Here is an 18296-nt window from a genome sequence, read left to right on the forward strand (position 1 = left end):
GACAGATTTGAACTCAGGTCTTCCTGACTCTAGGTTCTGAGTTCTATCCACCTAGCTGCCTGCTTTTGGAGAAGGATTTGACCCGTCCTGTTTGGGCCTGGAAGAACCAGGAGCAGTGAGTGGAAATTTCAGAGGCAAATCTAGTTTTGACATATAAGGAAAAGTCTCCTAACAGTGCTAACAGTGGGCACTCTCTGAGGCCTACAAGCACACCTGGGTATGCTACAGAGGAGATCCTTACATAGGTAAGGAGTGAATGAAATGTCTTTTGAGGTTTATGGGTGACCACAGGCCCTCTTGGGGCTGGGCTGAAAACCGTCAATGGTTGTGCTGATGAGGACAAACCTCGGTGCCAATTCCCTAAGGGGTTGAGAGAGTTAATTAAATAGGAGACAGTGTGTTGTAATTGGAAGATCCCTAGACTGGAGTTGGGAGTTCCCACTCTGCTCCTAATGAGCTGTGTGATCACAGGTTAAGTGATGGGGCCTTTCTGGACCTTAGTTTCCCCACCTGTAAAACAAAGGAGCTGCACATTAATGATATCTGGGATCTCTTCTAGCACAGGCATCCGTGCGTCTATATTCTGAACTCCCTTCTAGCTCTAGGGGATGTGCCTCGCCTACTGGTCCAGTGAGTGCTACTGCCACTCCTTCCCAAGAGCAAGCTGCCAGGCTCCTACCCAGGCTGGAGCTGATAAGGAATCAGGCCCATCCGTTTCCTGAAAAAGAGATTACTGTTAGTTATAGCCCCGTCCCTGAGTGTTAATGGTCAGCTTGATTTCCTGAATCCCCTCTTAAGATTAGAGGGCTTTTTAAAAATTTTAACTTTTTTTTTCCAAAGAAGCTAACGATGAAGAGGAAAGAATTCCAACCAAGCCAGAAAGTGAGGGATGGTTAACGCTTTAATTAAACTTTTCCCCCTCCTTTTCCTCACCCTCCTCCTCAACTCAATCAAGCTCCGGAGGAATGACATTCTTCTAGGAAGTGTTTACACAGGCTTGGAAAAAGCCACCACCCCGGTCCACACACAGGGAGGTGGTGATTAATGCTTGGTCTCTAGTTTACTGAAATCACCCTGCTCTCTGTTCTGCCCCCTCGTACCCACGGCCCATTCACTGACGTCACTGCAGCCAAGAACCCACAGCTGGATCCAGCTAGCAGGTTTGCTGGTAAGTGCCCCTTGGCACAGCTCCTGGGGATGTGTAACACGGTGTGTGGCGTGGTAGCAGTGGGGGGTGGGGTGAGGGCTATGACTGACACGTGGACGTCAAGAACTTTGAGTCTGAGTCCAAATAGAGACATGCAGATGGGGACACGGGCACCACCTCAAATCATAGAGGGTTAGAACCAAAAGGAATCTTAGAACATACAATAGAGAATATCAAAGTGGGGAAGGATCTTAGAACACAGGATGCCAGGGAGGGAAAGGGATCTTAGAACATACAACAGAGAATATTAAAGTGGGGAGAGGCCTTAGAACAAAGCACGCTAGAGCTAGCAAAAACCTTAAAGACTTGAGAGTCCACCCCCTGCTCCCATTTTACAGAGGAAAAAAACTGAGGCCCTGCCAAGAGAAGCAACTTGTCTACAATCCCACAGCTGGTACAGAGATGACTGGACGAGGAACCAGACTTGGCTTTCAATCTTAATTCTGTCACTGTCCATCTGGGTGGCCTTGGTTAAGTCACAACCAGGTCAGGCTCTCTTTCCCTTGAAAGAGTTGGATTAAAGGTTCTCTAACATCCTTCTTGGCTCTAACATGCCATGACATAAGGCCCACTTCAGCTATGACATTCTATCTTCTGAAGGCGCTTCCAGCGCCAACATTTTATAATTCTGTTAGGGGTAGGCCCAGAACCCAAGCCTTGAAACTACCGTTGACTGGCATTTTGGGGGTGCCTGGATTGAGGAATTCTTCAGAGTTCTCTTGGAAGACCTATAGACAGACACAGCACATACGAGATGGAAGGAAGAATAGGACACGCGGCAATGACCGTCCCTCTCAGACCTTCCAGGCAGTATCAGCACTATGTTTTTATAGTTATCTATATTTATATCTTCTCTTCCTACTTGACAGTAAGCCCCATGAGGGTAGCAACTCTCTTATCTAAAGTCTGTAGCTCCCCCAGTGTGGGAGGCTGAGTCCTTATGGAAAATCTCTAAGCCCTTATAGACTTTAGGGGTCAGTACATATAGAGGCTTGCCTCGGGATAAATGCTCCCATGACTCTTGCCCTAGCTCTATTTGTTATGGTTTGTTGACTCTAAGTTCTTACTCATGCCCAGCCTTGAGACTAGGTGACTCGGGTAGACAATACTAAGAACTGGGCAGGAATACAACAGATATGAAATTTGGCATTAAAACTACTTTCTCATAAGATAATGAGGATCTTTAGCTGCTTAGATTGTTTATGTTATCAATTAGCGCTTGTAAATCATTTCTCATGGTACAAAGCTGTTTTCTATATAATCTTGTAACCTCTGAAAATAAACCAGTCTTATGAGCATCAGTCTCAGACTCACCTAGCCTGACTTTTCTTTCTCCAGTTCCCCTTCCCCTTTTTTTTTCACTGCTCTGTCACACATCACATCGGCTGCGGGCACTCCAGTACTTAGTACAGGCACTTAACAAATGTTCACAGAAGGAATGAATGTGATGGGGCATTACTCCTAAGAATATGAGCTTCATGAGGACAGTGACTACTTCACTGAGGTGTTCTATATGGCACCAAACCCACCGTGGGTGCTTAAGGGACAAACAGATGATGCTATTTATTTGAGAATATCTGTAAAATGGGATCACAACACCTGAACCTCCTGCCTCACAGGGTAGGTTATACTGACCAAAGTGCTATCTAGAAATCTTGAGGCACTATAGAACCCTCACTCTAACACCATGGGGAGAATGGCCTGGGGGTGGAGAATGGGCTGAGGTGGGTGACTGAGCTAAGGGTGGGGCCATGTTAAGGAGAGTCTGGAAAACCAATAAGAGGGGTTCCTTTCCCTGAGATTATCTCCAATTTTTCCTATCTATAGCTAGTCTGTCTGTAGTGGGTTTTTTTTTTTTTTTGCATATTGTCTCCCTTTAGATTGTAAGCTCCTTGAGGGAAGGGGCCACGCTTTTTGCCCTTTTTTGTATCTCCAGGGCTCAGCAGAGTCTCTGGCACATAGTAGGTGCTTAATAAATGCCAGCTGACTTGACTTGATATTAGATGCTATGGTAGCAGGTCAGCAGATTTAGAGCTGAACCTCTTCTAAGGGGCCTCGGAAGTTAGCAAGTCCAACTTTCTTATTTTACAGAGGAGGAAACTGGGGCCCAGAGATGGGAAGAGACTTATCTAGGGTCACCCAGCTAGCAACGGTTTGAGGCAGGATTTGAACCCAAACCTTACTGACTCAAAATCCAACACTCCATCCACTATGCCAGAAAAATATTAAATCTAGAAATCACCTAGTGCAGCCTACTTATGTTACAGATGAGAAGACTCGGTAGAAGAGATAACCCACTAAAGGTCACACAGAGAACGTCATGTGTCATTTGGTCCTTGAAATAGCCCTGTAAGGCAGCTCATTATCATCCCTATTATACATAAGGAGAATATAATAAGCTTATAATAGCACATATAACACGTAATAGCATATAATAAGCCAACGTTAGCTTATTATTCTCCCCATTTTACAGTTAAGGAAACTAAGGCAGACAGAGGTGGAATGACTTGCCCATGGTCACACAGCTTTGTAAGTATCTGAGGCAGGATGTGAATCCAAGTGCCATCTAACTGCTTCACTAGAGACTCCCGGAGATAGGAAAAGTTTGGGGGTATTGGAGGGGAGTCACATGATTGAGTTGGAAGCAGACGATGAGAGCAGGTGAGTCCTGAAGGTCCCCTTCTACTCATATTCTTCACTCACATCCTCACCAGACTCTTGAAGGCCTTCTTGGCTGAACTGGGTTTTGGAACAGAGTTGTAGAGCTTGGGCCGGCGCCTAGCCTCCTGCTGACACACTTGTATTTTTTCAGCAGGCTTTCCAAAAAGCCCAGGGGATCCTGAGGGGTTTCAAACCAGAGCTGCTACTGATGCTGGGACTGGACCACCAGGCAGGCAAGGAACCAGGGTTCCACGCCAACGAGAGAAAGACCCCTTCTGCTACATTGGCAAGGGGGACGGTGGTTAGAGCCAGAGGGCAGGGAAGACTAGGGGTGGAAGAAAGTGGGACATGTGTGTGTGTGTGTGTGTGTGTGTGTGTGTGTGTGTGTGTGTGTGTGTATGTGCACACACATGCATGCACTGAGACTGGGGAAAACAACGGAAGGGAGGAAGAGAGTGATGCTGCTGGTGACAATTGTAGACAGATCTGAACCATTTATGTGTGCACGTGTGTGTGTGTGTGTGTGTGTGTGTGTGTATGTGTGTGTGTGTGTGTGTGTGTGTGTGTGTGTGTATGTGCGCACGCATGAGAGTAACCACCCAATAAAGTATAGGGACAGAGTTAGTGTGAAGATTACTGTAGGGAAGGAGGAAAAGGAAGACAGAGGGAAAAAATGGTGGAGGAGGAGAGGATGATGATGATAATGACCCACAAAGAACTCATTCTTATCTTTTGTAGTGAATGAGACCTTCGGGTCATACCTGCCTTCAGAGGCTATGGCCAATCTACTGCCATAGTTGCAAAACCTTGGGGGGATTCTTTCCCCCTTCTCGTGTGGGAGAATTCATAGGTTCTAAGTCCTCAAGGCAGCCCACTCTCATGACTTGCAGGTGCTGTTGCAATAAGTTCCTCTACCTCAGAGGCTCTGAGATGGGAGTGTCGGGGCAGACCATGACATATTTGAGCTCCCTCAGCTGCCATATTGAAATTCCTAGCCCTATGTAGGTGTGGACCATGACTTATGGGGTAGTGAGTGTCTCATCTCCAGAGGTGTTCAAGCAGAAGCTGGATCACTGCTTGTTGAGGCTACTGTAGAAGGAATTCCAGCATCTGTTGGGGGAGGTGGGATGAAATGACTGTTCAAGTCCCTTCTAGCTTTTGGGAATTCTAACTGGGGATTTCTGGGCTCTAAGAAGAACTTTTAGAAATGTAGGGCCTGGAATCAGAGAAGCATTTTGTCATGGTATTTTCTACAATGTGAGCAGGGAGATGATCTGTCCCAAGGAGTGATTCTTCCAGCATCATTCTTTGATGATGATGGTGGTCACTTGAAGTAAATCACTCTGAATATCAGAAAAATAGGATTCTAGAGCTGGAAGGGACCTTAAATAAATACCAATCATTATCACCCATATCATGCCCCCTAATTGTGGGTACACTCCCAGGCTGTGTTCTGGGCCTTCTCTCGCTACAATTTTTCTTGGTGACCGTATCAGCTCCCAAAGGTATCTATAACATCTCAAACTCAACATGTCCAAAAAATGGTTAACTTCCCTCTTTTTCTACCTTTTTTTCCCAACCTATCTGTTTTTCTAACTTTCCTATTTCTGTCTAGGACGTTCCCATCCTTATCGTAAGCCAATTTCATGACCTCAGTGTCATCCCTGATCCTTCACTCTCCCTCATCTTACATATCCATTCAATGCTCAAATGTTGTTGTTTCCCTCGATATCTTTCTCCCATCCATCCCCTCTTCACTCCACTCAGGGTCATCAAGTTCAAGTCGTTATAACATCTTGTGTGGATTATTCCAAAGTCTTCTAATTAGTCTCTCTGCCTCCTGTTTCTCCCCACTGCAATTCACCTTCCACTTGGCTTCTCAAATGGATTTTCTAAAGTGTAGGTCCAACCATGTCACTCCCCTACTCAATCAACTCCTATGGCTCCCTATTCACCTTTGGGATCACCTATATACTCCTTGGTTTGGCTTTCATAGCCCTTCACAATTTGGGTCCAGACTATATTTCCAGCCCTGCTGCTTCTCACTCAATATGGTCCAGACACATGGGCCTTCTCACATCTCCAACTTCTTTACAATGTCCCAACCAATGCATTTGCACTGGTTCTCTCTCCAACCTAGAATACACTTCCTTCTCACCTCCAGCTTCCCAAATCCCTAATTTATTTCAAGCCTCAGCTCAAGCAACTTCTACATGAAGTTTTTCCTGATCTTCTCAGTTGCTAGGCCTTTCCTGTCCCACGCCCATCCTCCATCACTCTACATCTATTTTTTATTTCTCTGATATATAAATACATATGTATATGTTGTCTCCCCCAGCTATTACAGGACAGAGCTCCTACAGGGCAGAGATGAAATAATTTTTGTCTTTGTATCCTAGGACTTAGTACAATGTCTGGCTCATAGTAGGCACTTAGTAAATGTTTATTGATTAATTGACTGATTGTTATAGAGGAACTCAGGCCTCCTAGGAGGAAGCAACTTGCCTGAGGTCATAGCTAAAAATGGCATTCTTTGAAATCTGCATATGAAAAATAAACTGGGGGTAAACTTCCCACTTATGAAAGTTAGGAACTTAATGGTAAAGAGAGGTACAGCAAATTGTGACCTTGGCCAGTCTCCCTTGGACCTGGAGGATCAGGTAATCTACTCTTTGCCTGGAACCACAGATGCAGGGGATACAGCCACAAGGCTAAGAGGTCCCTTCACATCCATTTATCCCTTTCAAGATGAGTTTGCCAGGCAGATAGAGCCCAGAGGCAGTGAAGGTTCTGTTTAGTACAGAAGAGAAGCATAAAAATGTGACTCAGTAGTCCAGAATGGGATGGTGGGCCATGGGCAAAGGTTGCACCCTCTCCTGCCCTCCATGCCAGCTGCAGCTTCCTGAGAGGCTTTTTGTGGTGCCTGGCTCCTGATACAGCAGGCACCTGACAAACGGGCTTTCATGGCTAGGGCTTTGGGGCCTGTCCATAGGGTAGGTAAAAGGGGACCTGTGTCACTACTGTCAAATTCTTGAGAGGAAGCATCATGCCCTAGAGTGCTGGACTGGGAATGAGGGCAGATCTGAGTTGGAATACCTCCTTCTAACCCTAACTAGATAGATGGCTCTGGGTAAATCACTGAACCTTCTTCACAGGGCTGCTCTGACAACCTGGGAGGACCTGGGCTCTAATTCTGACAATCATAACTTCTGTGACCTTGGGCAAAGTACTTAACTTCTTTGGCCTCAGTTTCTTCATCAATATAGAGAAGGTTGGGAGGCTCAGTGGATAGTACACTGGGCCTGGAGTCAGGAAGATGAGTTAAAATTCAGCCCAGACACTTATTAGTTGTGTGACTGTGGGCAACTCACAACCTGTCTGCCTCAGTTTCCTCACCTGTAAAATGGAGATAATAATAGCACATACCTCCCAGAGTTGTTTTGAGATATCTCAAATGAGATAATAATGGTAAAGCCCGTAGTATAATGCCAGGCACATAGAAGGCACTATATAAATGCTTGTTTCCTTCCTGTCTTCCTCATCTGTAAAATGGGGACAACAAAAAATGTTAAGTCCCTGCCTCATGGGGCTGTAGATAGAAAGCTGCCCTTGGAGCCAAGAAGACCTGGGTTGAAGTCCAGCTTCTGGCACATACTGGCTGTGTGACCCTGGAAAAGTCATTTAACTTCCTAGTGCTTTAACTAAGACTATACGTTGCAAAGAATGTGCTAGTCTGCACTGGTGGAAGCAGTTTCCTCATCTAAGAGTATCAGTGAAATCACAGGTCCAGTCCCTATCTCTGTGAATTCAGATGAATGGATGAAAAGCCTCATAACCTCTTGGGTTAGAGTAGAAAGTAGAGCAGGATGAACAGATTCAGGAATGAAGCACATAAAACAGGATATTCTCCAGGGGCTGAACAGATAGCGAACAACTTGCCACAGACAGTCATTAGCTAAGTCAAGAAGAAAGCTTAGGTTTCCTGAATCCCAGTCCAAGGGTTTTTTTCAATGCATTGCAACTGAGCTAATATGCTACAGAAAATGAGTTTGGCAGATGAACACTAGAAATTGGCCAAATCACAGGGATTTTTTTAAAAAAAGCTATTCCAAAAACAGGTCAAAGAGAGATAATTTAAGAATCATTGGATTCCCTGAAAATCATGATTTTAAAAAAAGCCTGCATACTGTATTTCATGAAATCATAAATGAAAACTGCCCAAATCTATTACAACCAGAGGACAAAATTAAGATAGAACCTACTTATCAGCTCTTGCAAGAAATCCTAAAAGAGGGGCAGCTAGGTGGTACAGTACATAGAGCACCAGCCCTGGAGTTAGGAGGACCCGAGTTCAAATCCAGCCTCAGACACTTACTAGCTGTGGGACCCTGGGTAAGTAACTTAACCCCAATCGTCTTGCCCAAACAAAAAAACCACAAAACCAAAAGAAATCCCCAAAGAAAAAGTCCTAGGGATGATATATAGTCTTGTGGCTCCCATTTGTAAGTTCATGACAAGGGTTCGAGGGGTTCACACTAGAAATTCTTTAATGGATTATTAAGCAGTAATTGTAAAAAATATTCTGAATAGTATATTAAATTGCCCCTGGGGTTCATAGCATTTTTTTATTGTGGTTGAAAGGGATTTGGAAAACAAAAAACACTGGGAACCACTGCAATAGGCAAAACACAGAACTTCTAAGTCAAAGGGGAAAAATGTGGCAAACATCTAGAAAGAAGTAATTTAAGTACCAAAACCCCACAGTCAGGAACACACAAGATCTGCCACTTCTACTAAAATGAGAGGAGATCTTGGAATACAATATTCTGAAAGGCACAAAATATAGGCTTACAACCAAGAATAACTTGTCCTGCAAAAATGGGTATAATTTTACAAAGAAAAAAATTGACCTTTTTAATGGAATAGAAGATTTTCAAGTATTTCTGATGAAAAGACCACAAGTGATTAGGAATGTTGAAATACAGACATGAAAGCATAGAGAATCCTAGAAATGTAAATTGATTTGAGCATTTGGAAGGAGCTATCTGATGATATGATGCTAACTTTTTAATGCAGAGACAAGAAACAAGCGTCTCTTCAGAACTTTAATGTCTTCAAAGGTTACTGAGAGAATCAAAGAAGAAAGACAGAAGTCCTGGGGGGTAGACTGGTTAATTTGAAAGTCTGAAGAGGGTAAAATAAATACATTAGAATAAAAGGAGGAAGAAGTAGGTCAGTAGGAAGAATGGAATGTTATTTCTCTAAGTGAGGTATGTGAGAAGAAGAGTGTGCAGACATGAAGGATGGGGTTGGAGGAGTGGGCATCAGATGAAGCTCGCTCTCATCTGACAAACAAAGGGCTGAGGCCACACACAGTCTTATACAGAAATACATCAAACTCAACAGAGAAACAAGCAAGGATAGGAAAAGGAGGATTATAAAAGAGAGACTAATATTGGAGAGAGAATAGCTATAAACAAAGCAAACTTCCTGATCTTGAAAAGAGGATTAAGAAAAAAAGCAAAGTAAAGAAAAAGACAGGGGTGGGGAACCTGCAGCCTCAAGGCCACATGTAGCCCTCTAGGCCCTCAAGTGCCCTCTGACTGAATCCAAACTTCACAAAACAAATCCCCTTAATAAAAGGATTTGTTCTGTAAAACTTGACTCAGTCAAAAGGCCGCACTTGAGGACCTAGAAGGCGACACATGACCTCAAGGCTGTAGGTTCCTCACCCCTGAACTAGCACCTGAAGTGGTGCTTATCAATTGGGGAATGGCCGAATAAATTTTGGTATATGAATACTATGGAATATTATTGAGCTGTAAGAAATGATGAAAGAAACAATTTCAGAGACTCTTGTAGAGTACAAAATGATCCACAGTGAAGTGAGCAAAACCAGGAGAACAAGGACAACAAAAACATAAGAAAAACAACTTTGAAAGACTTAAGAACTAGGGTCAATGCAATGGCCAACCATGTCTGCACAGGGCCTGTGATGAAATATGTTCCCCATCTCCTGGCAGAAAGGCAACAGACTCAAGGTACAGAAAGAGACACATTTTGATGTCACTGGACGTATGTCATTTTATGGGCGCTGTGTGGATTCTTTTTGCTTGTTTTTGCTTATCTGTTACAAGAGCTTTTGTTGTCTTTTGGGTTGTAATTTAGGAGGGGGAAGTGTTGGGAGATTTTGGGTTAGCAACAGTGATGACAAAAAAAAGGCCATAGAAACATTTTTAAATGCACAGATGGGAACAGAAGGAAGCACAGACAAGTAGGAAAATTTTGAAAGTAATATGTAGAATTATTACACATTTTAAAATATATAAAGGGTATAATGCATAAGCAAGTGGCATGAAATGAAGAGTCACAATTTCATATCCAATTCTCTTTTGGTATTCTGCTGTGTATATGGAAATGCTCTTTTTGGGGGAGGCATTGTTTAGAATAAAAAATAAAATTTAAAACCAGTCAACTATTTCTACAGGCTCTTTTAGCAGAGAACAGCATTAGAATGTGTGAGACACAAGTAGGAAGAAAGCTAGGTAGATTCCTCTCCTAGGATCACAGGTCTTAGAGCTAGAATCTCAAACCACAGTTACACTCACGTGAGATCTGGCAACTTCCACCATAAATGAGAGATTTTGGAATAAAGTACTCCACGTCTTACCCCCTCACATAACAACTAGGGCAGAGAGGTTTTCATCAGACGCGTGTCGTTCACAACGGGCTACCACCAAAACCACTGGGCTCAGTCTCACCTGTCCGGTAACCGGTGTTGTTGAGGTACACAGCAAAGGTGCGGATCTCGTGCTGGGCTTGCCAGGATGGTGAGGAGCAGTTCTCATTGTTGGTGTAGGTGTTGTGATTGTGGGCATATTTCCCTGTCAGAATGGAGGACCGGGAAGGGCAGCACATGGGGGTGGTCACAAAGGCATTGATGAAGTGAGCCCCTCCTTGCTCCATGATCTTCCGTGTCTTGTTCATCACTTGCATTGACCCTGGAACAACAAAACCCACCAATGACTGTAGATACACAGAAACCCCGTGATTATCTAGAGCACCCTCCCAGAATGACTCCACTCAGAGCCAATACGGGTTTACGTCTTCAAAATCTTCAAGAATGTGCGCACGCACACCGACCTGTCCACCTGGGAATCTAGAGACCTGGAGTCGAATTAATGTCGGCTCTGCCACTAATTTGATAGGTGACCACAAGCAAGTAATTTCTTTTCTCTGAGCTTCTTTTTTTTGTTGTTGTTGTTGTTTCTTTAATATCTGTAAAATAAGGGGATTGAACTAGATGCTCTGGAGAAGTCTTCTCAAGCTCCCAATTTCATTTACCTAGTCCAAGGTTTTATAATCCAAACCAATAATCTTGGTAATTAAAGTGCTTCCATAACAGACCATTCTGCCTGTCCAACCTTGTCTTCTTCCCCAACAACAATCATTTATTAAACACTTAGCATGTGATGGGGATATAAACAAAGGCAAAAACAGTCTCTACTCTTAAGAAGCATACATTCTAACAAGTGAAACAACACATAAATAATTAGGTATGTTACATACGAATAAGACAGAAGGTAATCTGAAAGGTGAAGGCACTAATCACTAGCAGGGCCAGGAAAGACCTTTGGGAGAAGGTGGTATTTGAGCTGTGTTTTTTTTTTTGTGGTTTGTTTTTTTTAGGCAATTGGGGTTAAGTGACTTGCCCAGGGTCATGCAGCTAGTAAGTGTCAAGTGCTTGGTCTGAGGTCGGATTTGAACTCAGGTCCTCCCGACTTCAGGGCCGGTGCTGTATCCAATGCACCACCTAACTGTCCCGTGAGCTGAGTTTCGATGAAAGCTAGGGAAGCTAAGAGACACTCTGTCCTTGGGTTAGTCTTCTCAAGCCTCCTCCACAAACACACGCATGCCGTATAAAAACTCTCATTCATGCTGTCTTTCATACTGCTCTTCCACATGGGAATGGTTTCTCTGTCCTTCAAGGCCCACCTCAAATGCCCACTCCTACAGGAAGCCTTCCCTTATTCTCCCCTCTTCCAACGGAAGGTCTTTCTTCTTCATTTATCTAACAGTATAGACTTTATACTACTCTCATATGCATTTGAAGTCACATTAATATTATATCCATATACAATTTTCCCTTTTGGATGAAATGATGGTATCTTATTTGTGATAAGTGAGGTGGCATAGTAGGAAATGTACTGCACCTAGTGCCTCAAATGTTTGTGAACCAAACAAGGAGCCTTTCCTGATCCCCAAAATGCTAGTGTGCTCCATCTCTCTCACCTATATTTATTCTGCATAGAGTTACTCTGCACATACGCATACACTGCATGTACAGGTTTTCTTCCTGGAGAGAACATAAGCACCTTGAGAGCACAGATTGTTTCTTTTAGTTTCTTTCTTTCTTTTTTTTTTTGCCTTTGTATCCCGATGTTTGGCCTGTAACAGGGGCTTAATAGATGCTTGTGGACTACCTGATAGAAAGCCTCTTAGAGAGGCAGGTAGGTGGCGCAGTGGATAGAGCACCAGCCCTGAAGTCAGGGGCACCTGAGTTCAAATCCGGCCTCAGACCAAACACTTGACACTTACTAGCTATGTGACCCTGGGCAAGTCACTTAACCCCAATTGCCTAAAAATGAAAAAAAAAAAAGAAAGCCTCTTAGAGACTGTAGAGGGTAACCACTCGTTGGGTGAGATGTAGAGGGAATTCTTATTACGAAAGAGATTCATCGTGATTGAGCTCTGAGAATCCTTTACCAGGATTCTGTGTTTCTTAGAAGCTCTGGTTCTCAGCCTCTTCCCAAGGGCAAAGAATCAAAGAGCGCCATCCTTGAACATTTAAACTTCTACCAAATAAGGGGAGAAGCAGAGTGTCCCAGAGATAAGTAGGGAGAAGGCCAGAAAGCTTCCTCTCAGAGGCAGACAGGTTTCAAAGTTAGGACAAACTTTCAAAATCACCTGCCCCTCACTTTACAGATGAGAAGCCTGAGGTTGGAGGTGACTTGTTCCAGGTAACACAGTACAAGTAGCAAGGCCCATATTTGAACCCAAGTCTGCTGACTGCAGATCCAGAGAGGTCTCCACTCTACCATGCCTCCTCCCTCTTGGCAGCACACATACATCCTATGGCACCCTCCTGCTTGGCACTGAGACCTTCAGCTAGGCTTCTCTGAGGTCATCCAAGGCTAGTGGGAACCCTCCAGGGAAGGGAGAGGAAAAAGCCAAACAGCTTATCTGGTTCAACAGCCACCTCAGGGTTTCAGAAATGCCTGTAAGACATCTGGTATCAAGGCCACATGAGAGTGAGGGGAGGGTATAGACAATGCCAGGGCTTGAGCATGGCATGAAATCACCTCCTTGTTAAGTTCAACTTTAATCAATTCTCCCTGCCACCAGCTGGCACAAATCATATATTACCTTGGGCATTAACAAAGTTAGTTGAACTCTCTAAATGAGCACTTTGCCAAGGCAGGACTGTGCCCAACTTCTAGAACACTTACTGAAATGCCAATGTTGGAGGTGGAGGGAGAAAGAGCTGCTTTCCCAGATGGACCATCTGATTCACAGCTTAATTAAATGATCGATAATTGTTCTTTGTGCACAATTATTATTAGATGGTTTATTCCAAGGTCTGTTTTCTTCGAAGTAAAATCAGGGGGTGGGCTAGTCTCAAGGGTTCTGAAGCATTTTTTTGTGTGTGGATGTTATGGACCCATGTTAGTCTGATGGAGTCTATGAGTCCTTTCTCAGAAAAAAAAACCATTTTTAAGCGTTTCCTTTAATAAAGGAAATGCTTAATTTCAATTAGAAATTAGTGAAAGCCATATGAGGCAGGACACTTTCATAATCCCTGTTGCTGGGGGGAGGCTGAGGCTGGTAGATCCATTGAATTCAGGAGTTCTGAGCTATGATAAGAGGCACAAAAAACAGAAGGGAAACAACACCACCAGACTGCCTGAGAAGGGGAGAATTTGCACAGGGAGGAAAAACAGGGAGGCTTCATCCTTCTGTGGCAGCGCCAATCAGCATTAGGATCAGGCCCATGAATGGTGGTCACTGCATTTGCAGACAGTCTATAGAAAAAGAGGTTAGTGAACATAAAGATGTAATTTTTTCCTAAACTCACAGATCCCTTGAAATCTATCTATGGATGTTGGGTCCTATGTTAAGAACCCCTGGACTAGATGATCTTTACCTAAAACAAACATCGTGAGAGAAGGGACTCTGTTTTATTTCCTCTTTATGTCTCATATTCCAGGGCCCACCTTGCTCTAAAGTACAATACTTTGGACACATATTGGTGCTTAATATGATGTTTGTTGAATGAATAAAAGTAGCAACAGAAAGCACTTGAAAAAGGCTCCTTGAAGTCAGTGACTGCATATCCTATACTCCATGAATCTCGTACGGGCCAGTATGGTTGCACACATTCATGGCACATTCAATGAATGCTGATCAGAAGAGATAATAGAACTAGTATTACCCAACGTTTCCTTCTGTCCCTGCAGGCAAAATGCAGGCACATTTTCTTAACAGTAAAGGAATGAAAGATGGCTGATATTTCAAGGTCACTCTCGACCTTTACCTGGGAAGAGGACAATACTACCTGGTGGATGGATTCTCTGGCAATAACTAGCTTGAAACATAACATTAGTCAAAAGGAAGTAGCCAGAACATGCAAGGCTGGTTCTTGCTTGGGGAGTTTTTTTTTTAACTCCCTTAAAAAAAAAAGCCTTCGTGACGTTGTTATCCCTCTAATTTCTGTTGCAATTAAGAGGATGGTGCATTGGCGTGCCAGCTCTAGGCACAGTCTGCTTGTCAAGTGAGCTCACCCCTGAACAAACAGGCTGGCTGAAGGAGGATTTTGTTATTCTGCTATTAAAGTACAGTTTTAACAATCCCCTTAAATGACAGAGGCATCTGTGCATAAATAGCACTCCATGTTAAGCCTCCCCTTGGGGACAGTAACCTGGTTTAATAAAACTGGTGTAATGACACAGCTCTATAAATCAACCATCTTTAATACAAAAACATATGATCTAATCGCCTTCCACAGCCCAAGAGCTAGAACTAATGCAGACTGACAGTTCTGATGGCAGGTAAGGCTCTAGAATACCCTTCTGTGCTGAGCTAGGGAGGCCAGCCTTAAATATTTTAAACAAGACAAACCAGCCTGGAGATGTCGAGAGAACAATAGAAAACTGTTTTCTTTTCCATGATGGAACCTCCCCACTGCGCTGGACACTGGGTGAACTCACCACTGCCCCCCCCCCCGCCTCCTTCTTGTCACATGGAGACCCAGGGACTCTGTGGGCAGAGTTGATTTCAGAAAGAAGCCTTGATTTAATTCAGGTATCCTGAAAGCCGGAAGGCCTCCATTAGCTTGAAAGACTGGGTGATCACAAATGGTGTGGTCTAGTGGATAGAGCACTGAATAAGGAGCTGGGATACCTGGGTTCCAGGCCTAACTCTGCCATTAATTTGTTGGCTGATAAGGCAGTATGGAATTGTGGGAAAAGAAATGGATTTTGAACTGGGAGAGCTGGGTTCGAATCCTACCGCTGCTACTTAGTACCTGTATAACCTCGGGTCAGACACTTTCCTCCTTCGGCCTTTACTTTCCTCATCTGTTTAAAAAGAAAGAGGGATCCAAAGTGTAGAAATATAGCAATAAAAATGAATATATTTGCATAGCTCTTATTACCTCATCCCTCCCTCTCCATCCCCACTACCTGTGTAACCCCAGATAAGACACTTCACTTCCCTTCTAACTACAAATCTAAGATCCTCATATTGAAAACTAGAATGAGGCCTTGAAAGGCAGCTAAGGTTTAGTTAGGTGGGGGAAGGACATTCCATTTTTCGGTGGGTGGGAGGAAAGCGGGCCGGAAATCAGTAAAGAAAGGTAGAAAGTGAAACTCAAAAAATGCACCCCAATCTTTGGGGCTGTTTTCTTTTAGCCACAGGCTTAGCATTTCTTTGCCTGCTTTCATCCATTCCTCAAGGGTTTCTGGAATGTCCAAAATGTAGCTGGATCAACTTCTGAAAAGCCTGTCCAGTTACAATACCTGTTCTGTAGCCACATTCAAGTGGGGAGCAAACTGGCTCCTCCAGAAGGGCTCTATGCATGATCAGAAGGGAGGCCGAAGGGCAACACAGAAATCTGGGGCCAGTCGGAGAGAGGAAATCCTTTTGTTTTCCAGTTATATTTGATTTCCACCCTTGTGCTGGGATCTGCTCACGTCTGTCAGCTAGCAATAATAATATTGTGTATGTGTAACTCAATACAGAGCAATGATATTGGATTTCCCCCAATCTGTTTTTCAAATGAGGCATCTACTAAAGTAGGGGATATTAAAACCCTGTTTGAAGCTGGGTGTAAATGACTAGGAAGGATTTGTTGAGGACTTAGCACAGTACGGTCATCAAGGAAAACTTGCTCTTGAACCTGAAATCAATTAAGCAGATGTTTGAAGAAGCAATATTGGATTTTTCATTAACGAACATTTTATTGTCTGAGAGATTATGTGATTAATTTTTCTCCTCCCTTCTGCCAGCTCTGAAGGCAATGGCGTTGAATGAAAGCCCTGTTATCATTATTATCTTGAGTCATCATGGATAGAGTGATGGACTCAGGAGTCAGGCAGGGCTGGGTTCAAATCCTACCTCAGACATTTACTAGCTGTATGATCCTGGGTAAATTGCTCAGCCTCTGTGGGCCTCGGTTTCCTCATCTGAAAAATGACAAGGGTGGATTTGAAGACTTCTAAAGGCCCTTTTGGCTTTAAGTCAATGGTCTTACAGAATGAGGATGCTAAAGGGTGCTTCAGTATCCTGAACATGACTCAATGCCCTTTATAGATTATCAGAAAGGGCACTGGATTTAGAGTCACAGTAGTTGAGTTCAAATCTCAATTCTGTATATCTGCAGTAATTCCTTCCTTCTCTTCAGGATTCATTTTACTCCTCTGTAAAAGGAGGGAGTTGAACTAGATCATCTCTAAGGCCTTTTCAGCTATACTTTATCCAAGTTGTTCTGTAGAGAAATGTTATTTTTCCTCCCTTCAATCCGTCTCTCTCTCCCTCTCTCCAATTCCTTCCTTTTGCCTCAGTTCTCTCCATCTCACCCAGGCTGGAATGATAAAGGGGCCACTCAAGGGCCCCCAATTCTACTCCTCGTCAGCCTCAGGCTGGTTCACCCTTTGTAGGCAGCCTGGTGGCTCCTTGCTTCCCATATGGGTGCTACACTTAGCATATTTGCCTGCTCAGCTCTAGCTCAACTGAAGCTCAAAACTCCTGAGCTCAAGCTATCCACCATCCTCAACAGCCCTGGTAACAGGGATCATAGGTGCGTGCTACCATATCCTACTCTCCACTTCAATGTCAACAAATATCTATTAAGTGTTGGCAGGGGTTAAGGAAGAAAGGGATATAAAGATTAAATAAGGCATAATTCCCGTCCTCAAAGAACTCACAATGTAGGAGGGGAAGATGACACACACATAAATCATTTTAATACAGACTGATATAAATCAATCAGCAAGTATTTATGAAGCACTTGCTATTGTTGGTATTAATATTATTATTAATTACCACCACTACTACTACGTGCCAGGCAACCTGCTCAGTGCTTGGGGATTCAAAGAAAAAACAAAAACAGTTCCTGCTTTCACAAGAGAGTCCCAATCCAAGTGCTATACGAGACAGACAACTAGATGACTCAAGGGATGGAGTGTTAGACTTGAAGTTAGGGAGATCTGAGTTTGAATCCTACCTCAGGTACTTCCTAGCTGTGTGACCCTGGGCAAGTCACTTAACCCTGCTTACCTCAGTTTCCTCATCTGTAAAATGAGCTGGAGAAGGAAATGGTAAAGCACTCCAGTATATTTGCCGAGAAAACCCCAAATGAGGTCACAAAGAGTTGGGCATGAAACAACTAAACAACATGTAGACACTTACTAGCTGCGTGGCCCTAGGTAAATCACTTGATATCATCTGTAAAATGAGCAGATTGGACTAAATGGCCTTGAAGGTCCTTTTTAACTCTAAGTCTATGACCTTATTAGGGGGGTGGTGTTAAGAGAAGAGAATCATTAATGACGGGGGAAATGGATCAGGGAAAGTTTCACAGATTAGGTAACACAGGTTGAACCCACTAACTGTATTTCTTCTGCTATCTAAAAACATTTGGCCCTTTGTATATGACGTTATTAGCTCAGAAGCAGTAGGGGACAGGCTTTCAGGTGGTCTTGCCCCCACTGCAAGTCACTGGGAGAGGCCACATGAAGCCATCCACTCTCTTTTGGCTTAATCTCCCGCGTAATAGGTAACATGCTGCTGCAAAAGACATTACACATATATCCTAAGGAAGCCAAAGACAGAAACAAAGGCCTCATGTATGCCCAGATATCCACACTAC

At 43.6% G+C, this 18296-nt stretch overlaps 1 protein-coding gene across 1 annotated transcript in view; it reads right to left on the minus strand.

The window, feature by feature from the left end:
- Nucleotides 1-18296, minus strand: part of SULF2 (sulfatase 2) — a 138992-nt gene that overhangs the window by 84996 nt on the left and 35700 nt on the right. Inside the window, exon 3 of the mRNA XM_020984167.2 lies at nucleotides 10630-10869. Coding sequence (XP_020839826.1) covers nucleotides 10630-10869 — 240 coding nt within the window. The remainder of the gene's footprint in view (nucleotides 1-10629; nucleotides 10870-18296) is intronic.

Source organism: Phascolarctos cinereus, unplaced genomic scaffold (assembly GCF_003287225.1).
Source record: "Phascolarctos cinereus isolate Bilbo 61053 unplaced genomic scaffold, phaCin_HiC Scaffold_2;HRSCAF=192, whole genome shotgun sequence".
In the NCBI taxonomy this organism is placed as follows: Eukaryota; Metazoa; Chordata; class Mammalia; order Diprotodontia; family Phascolarctidae; genus Phascolarctos; species Phascolarctos cinereus.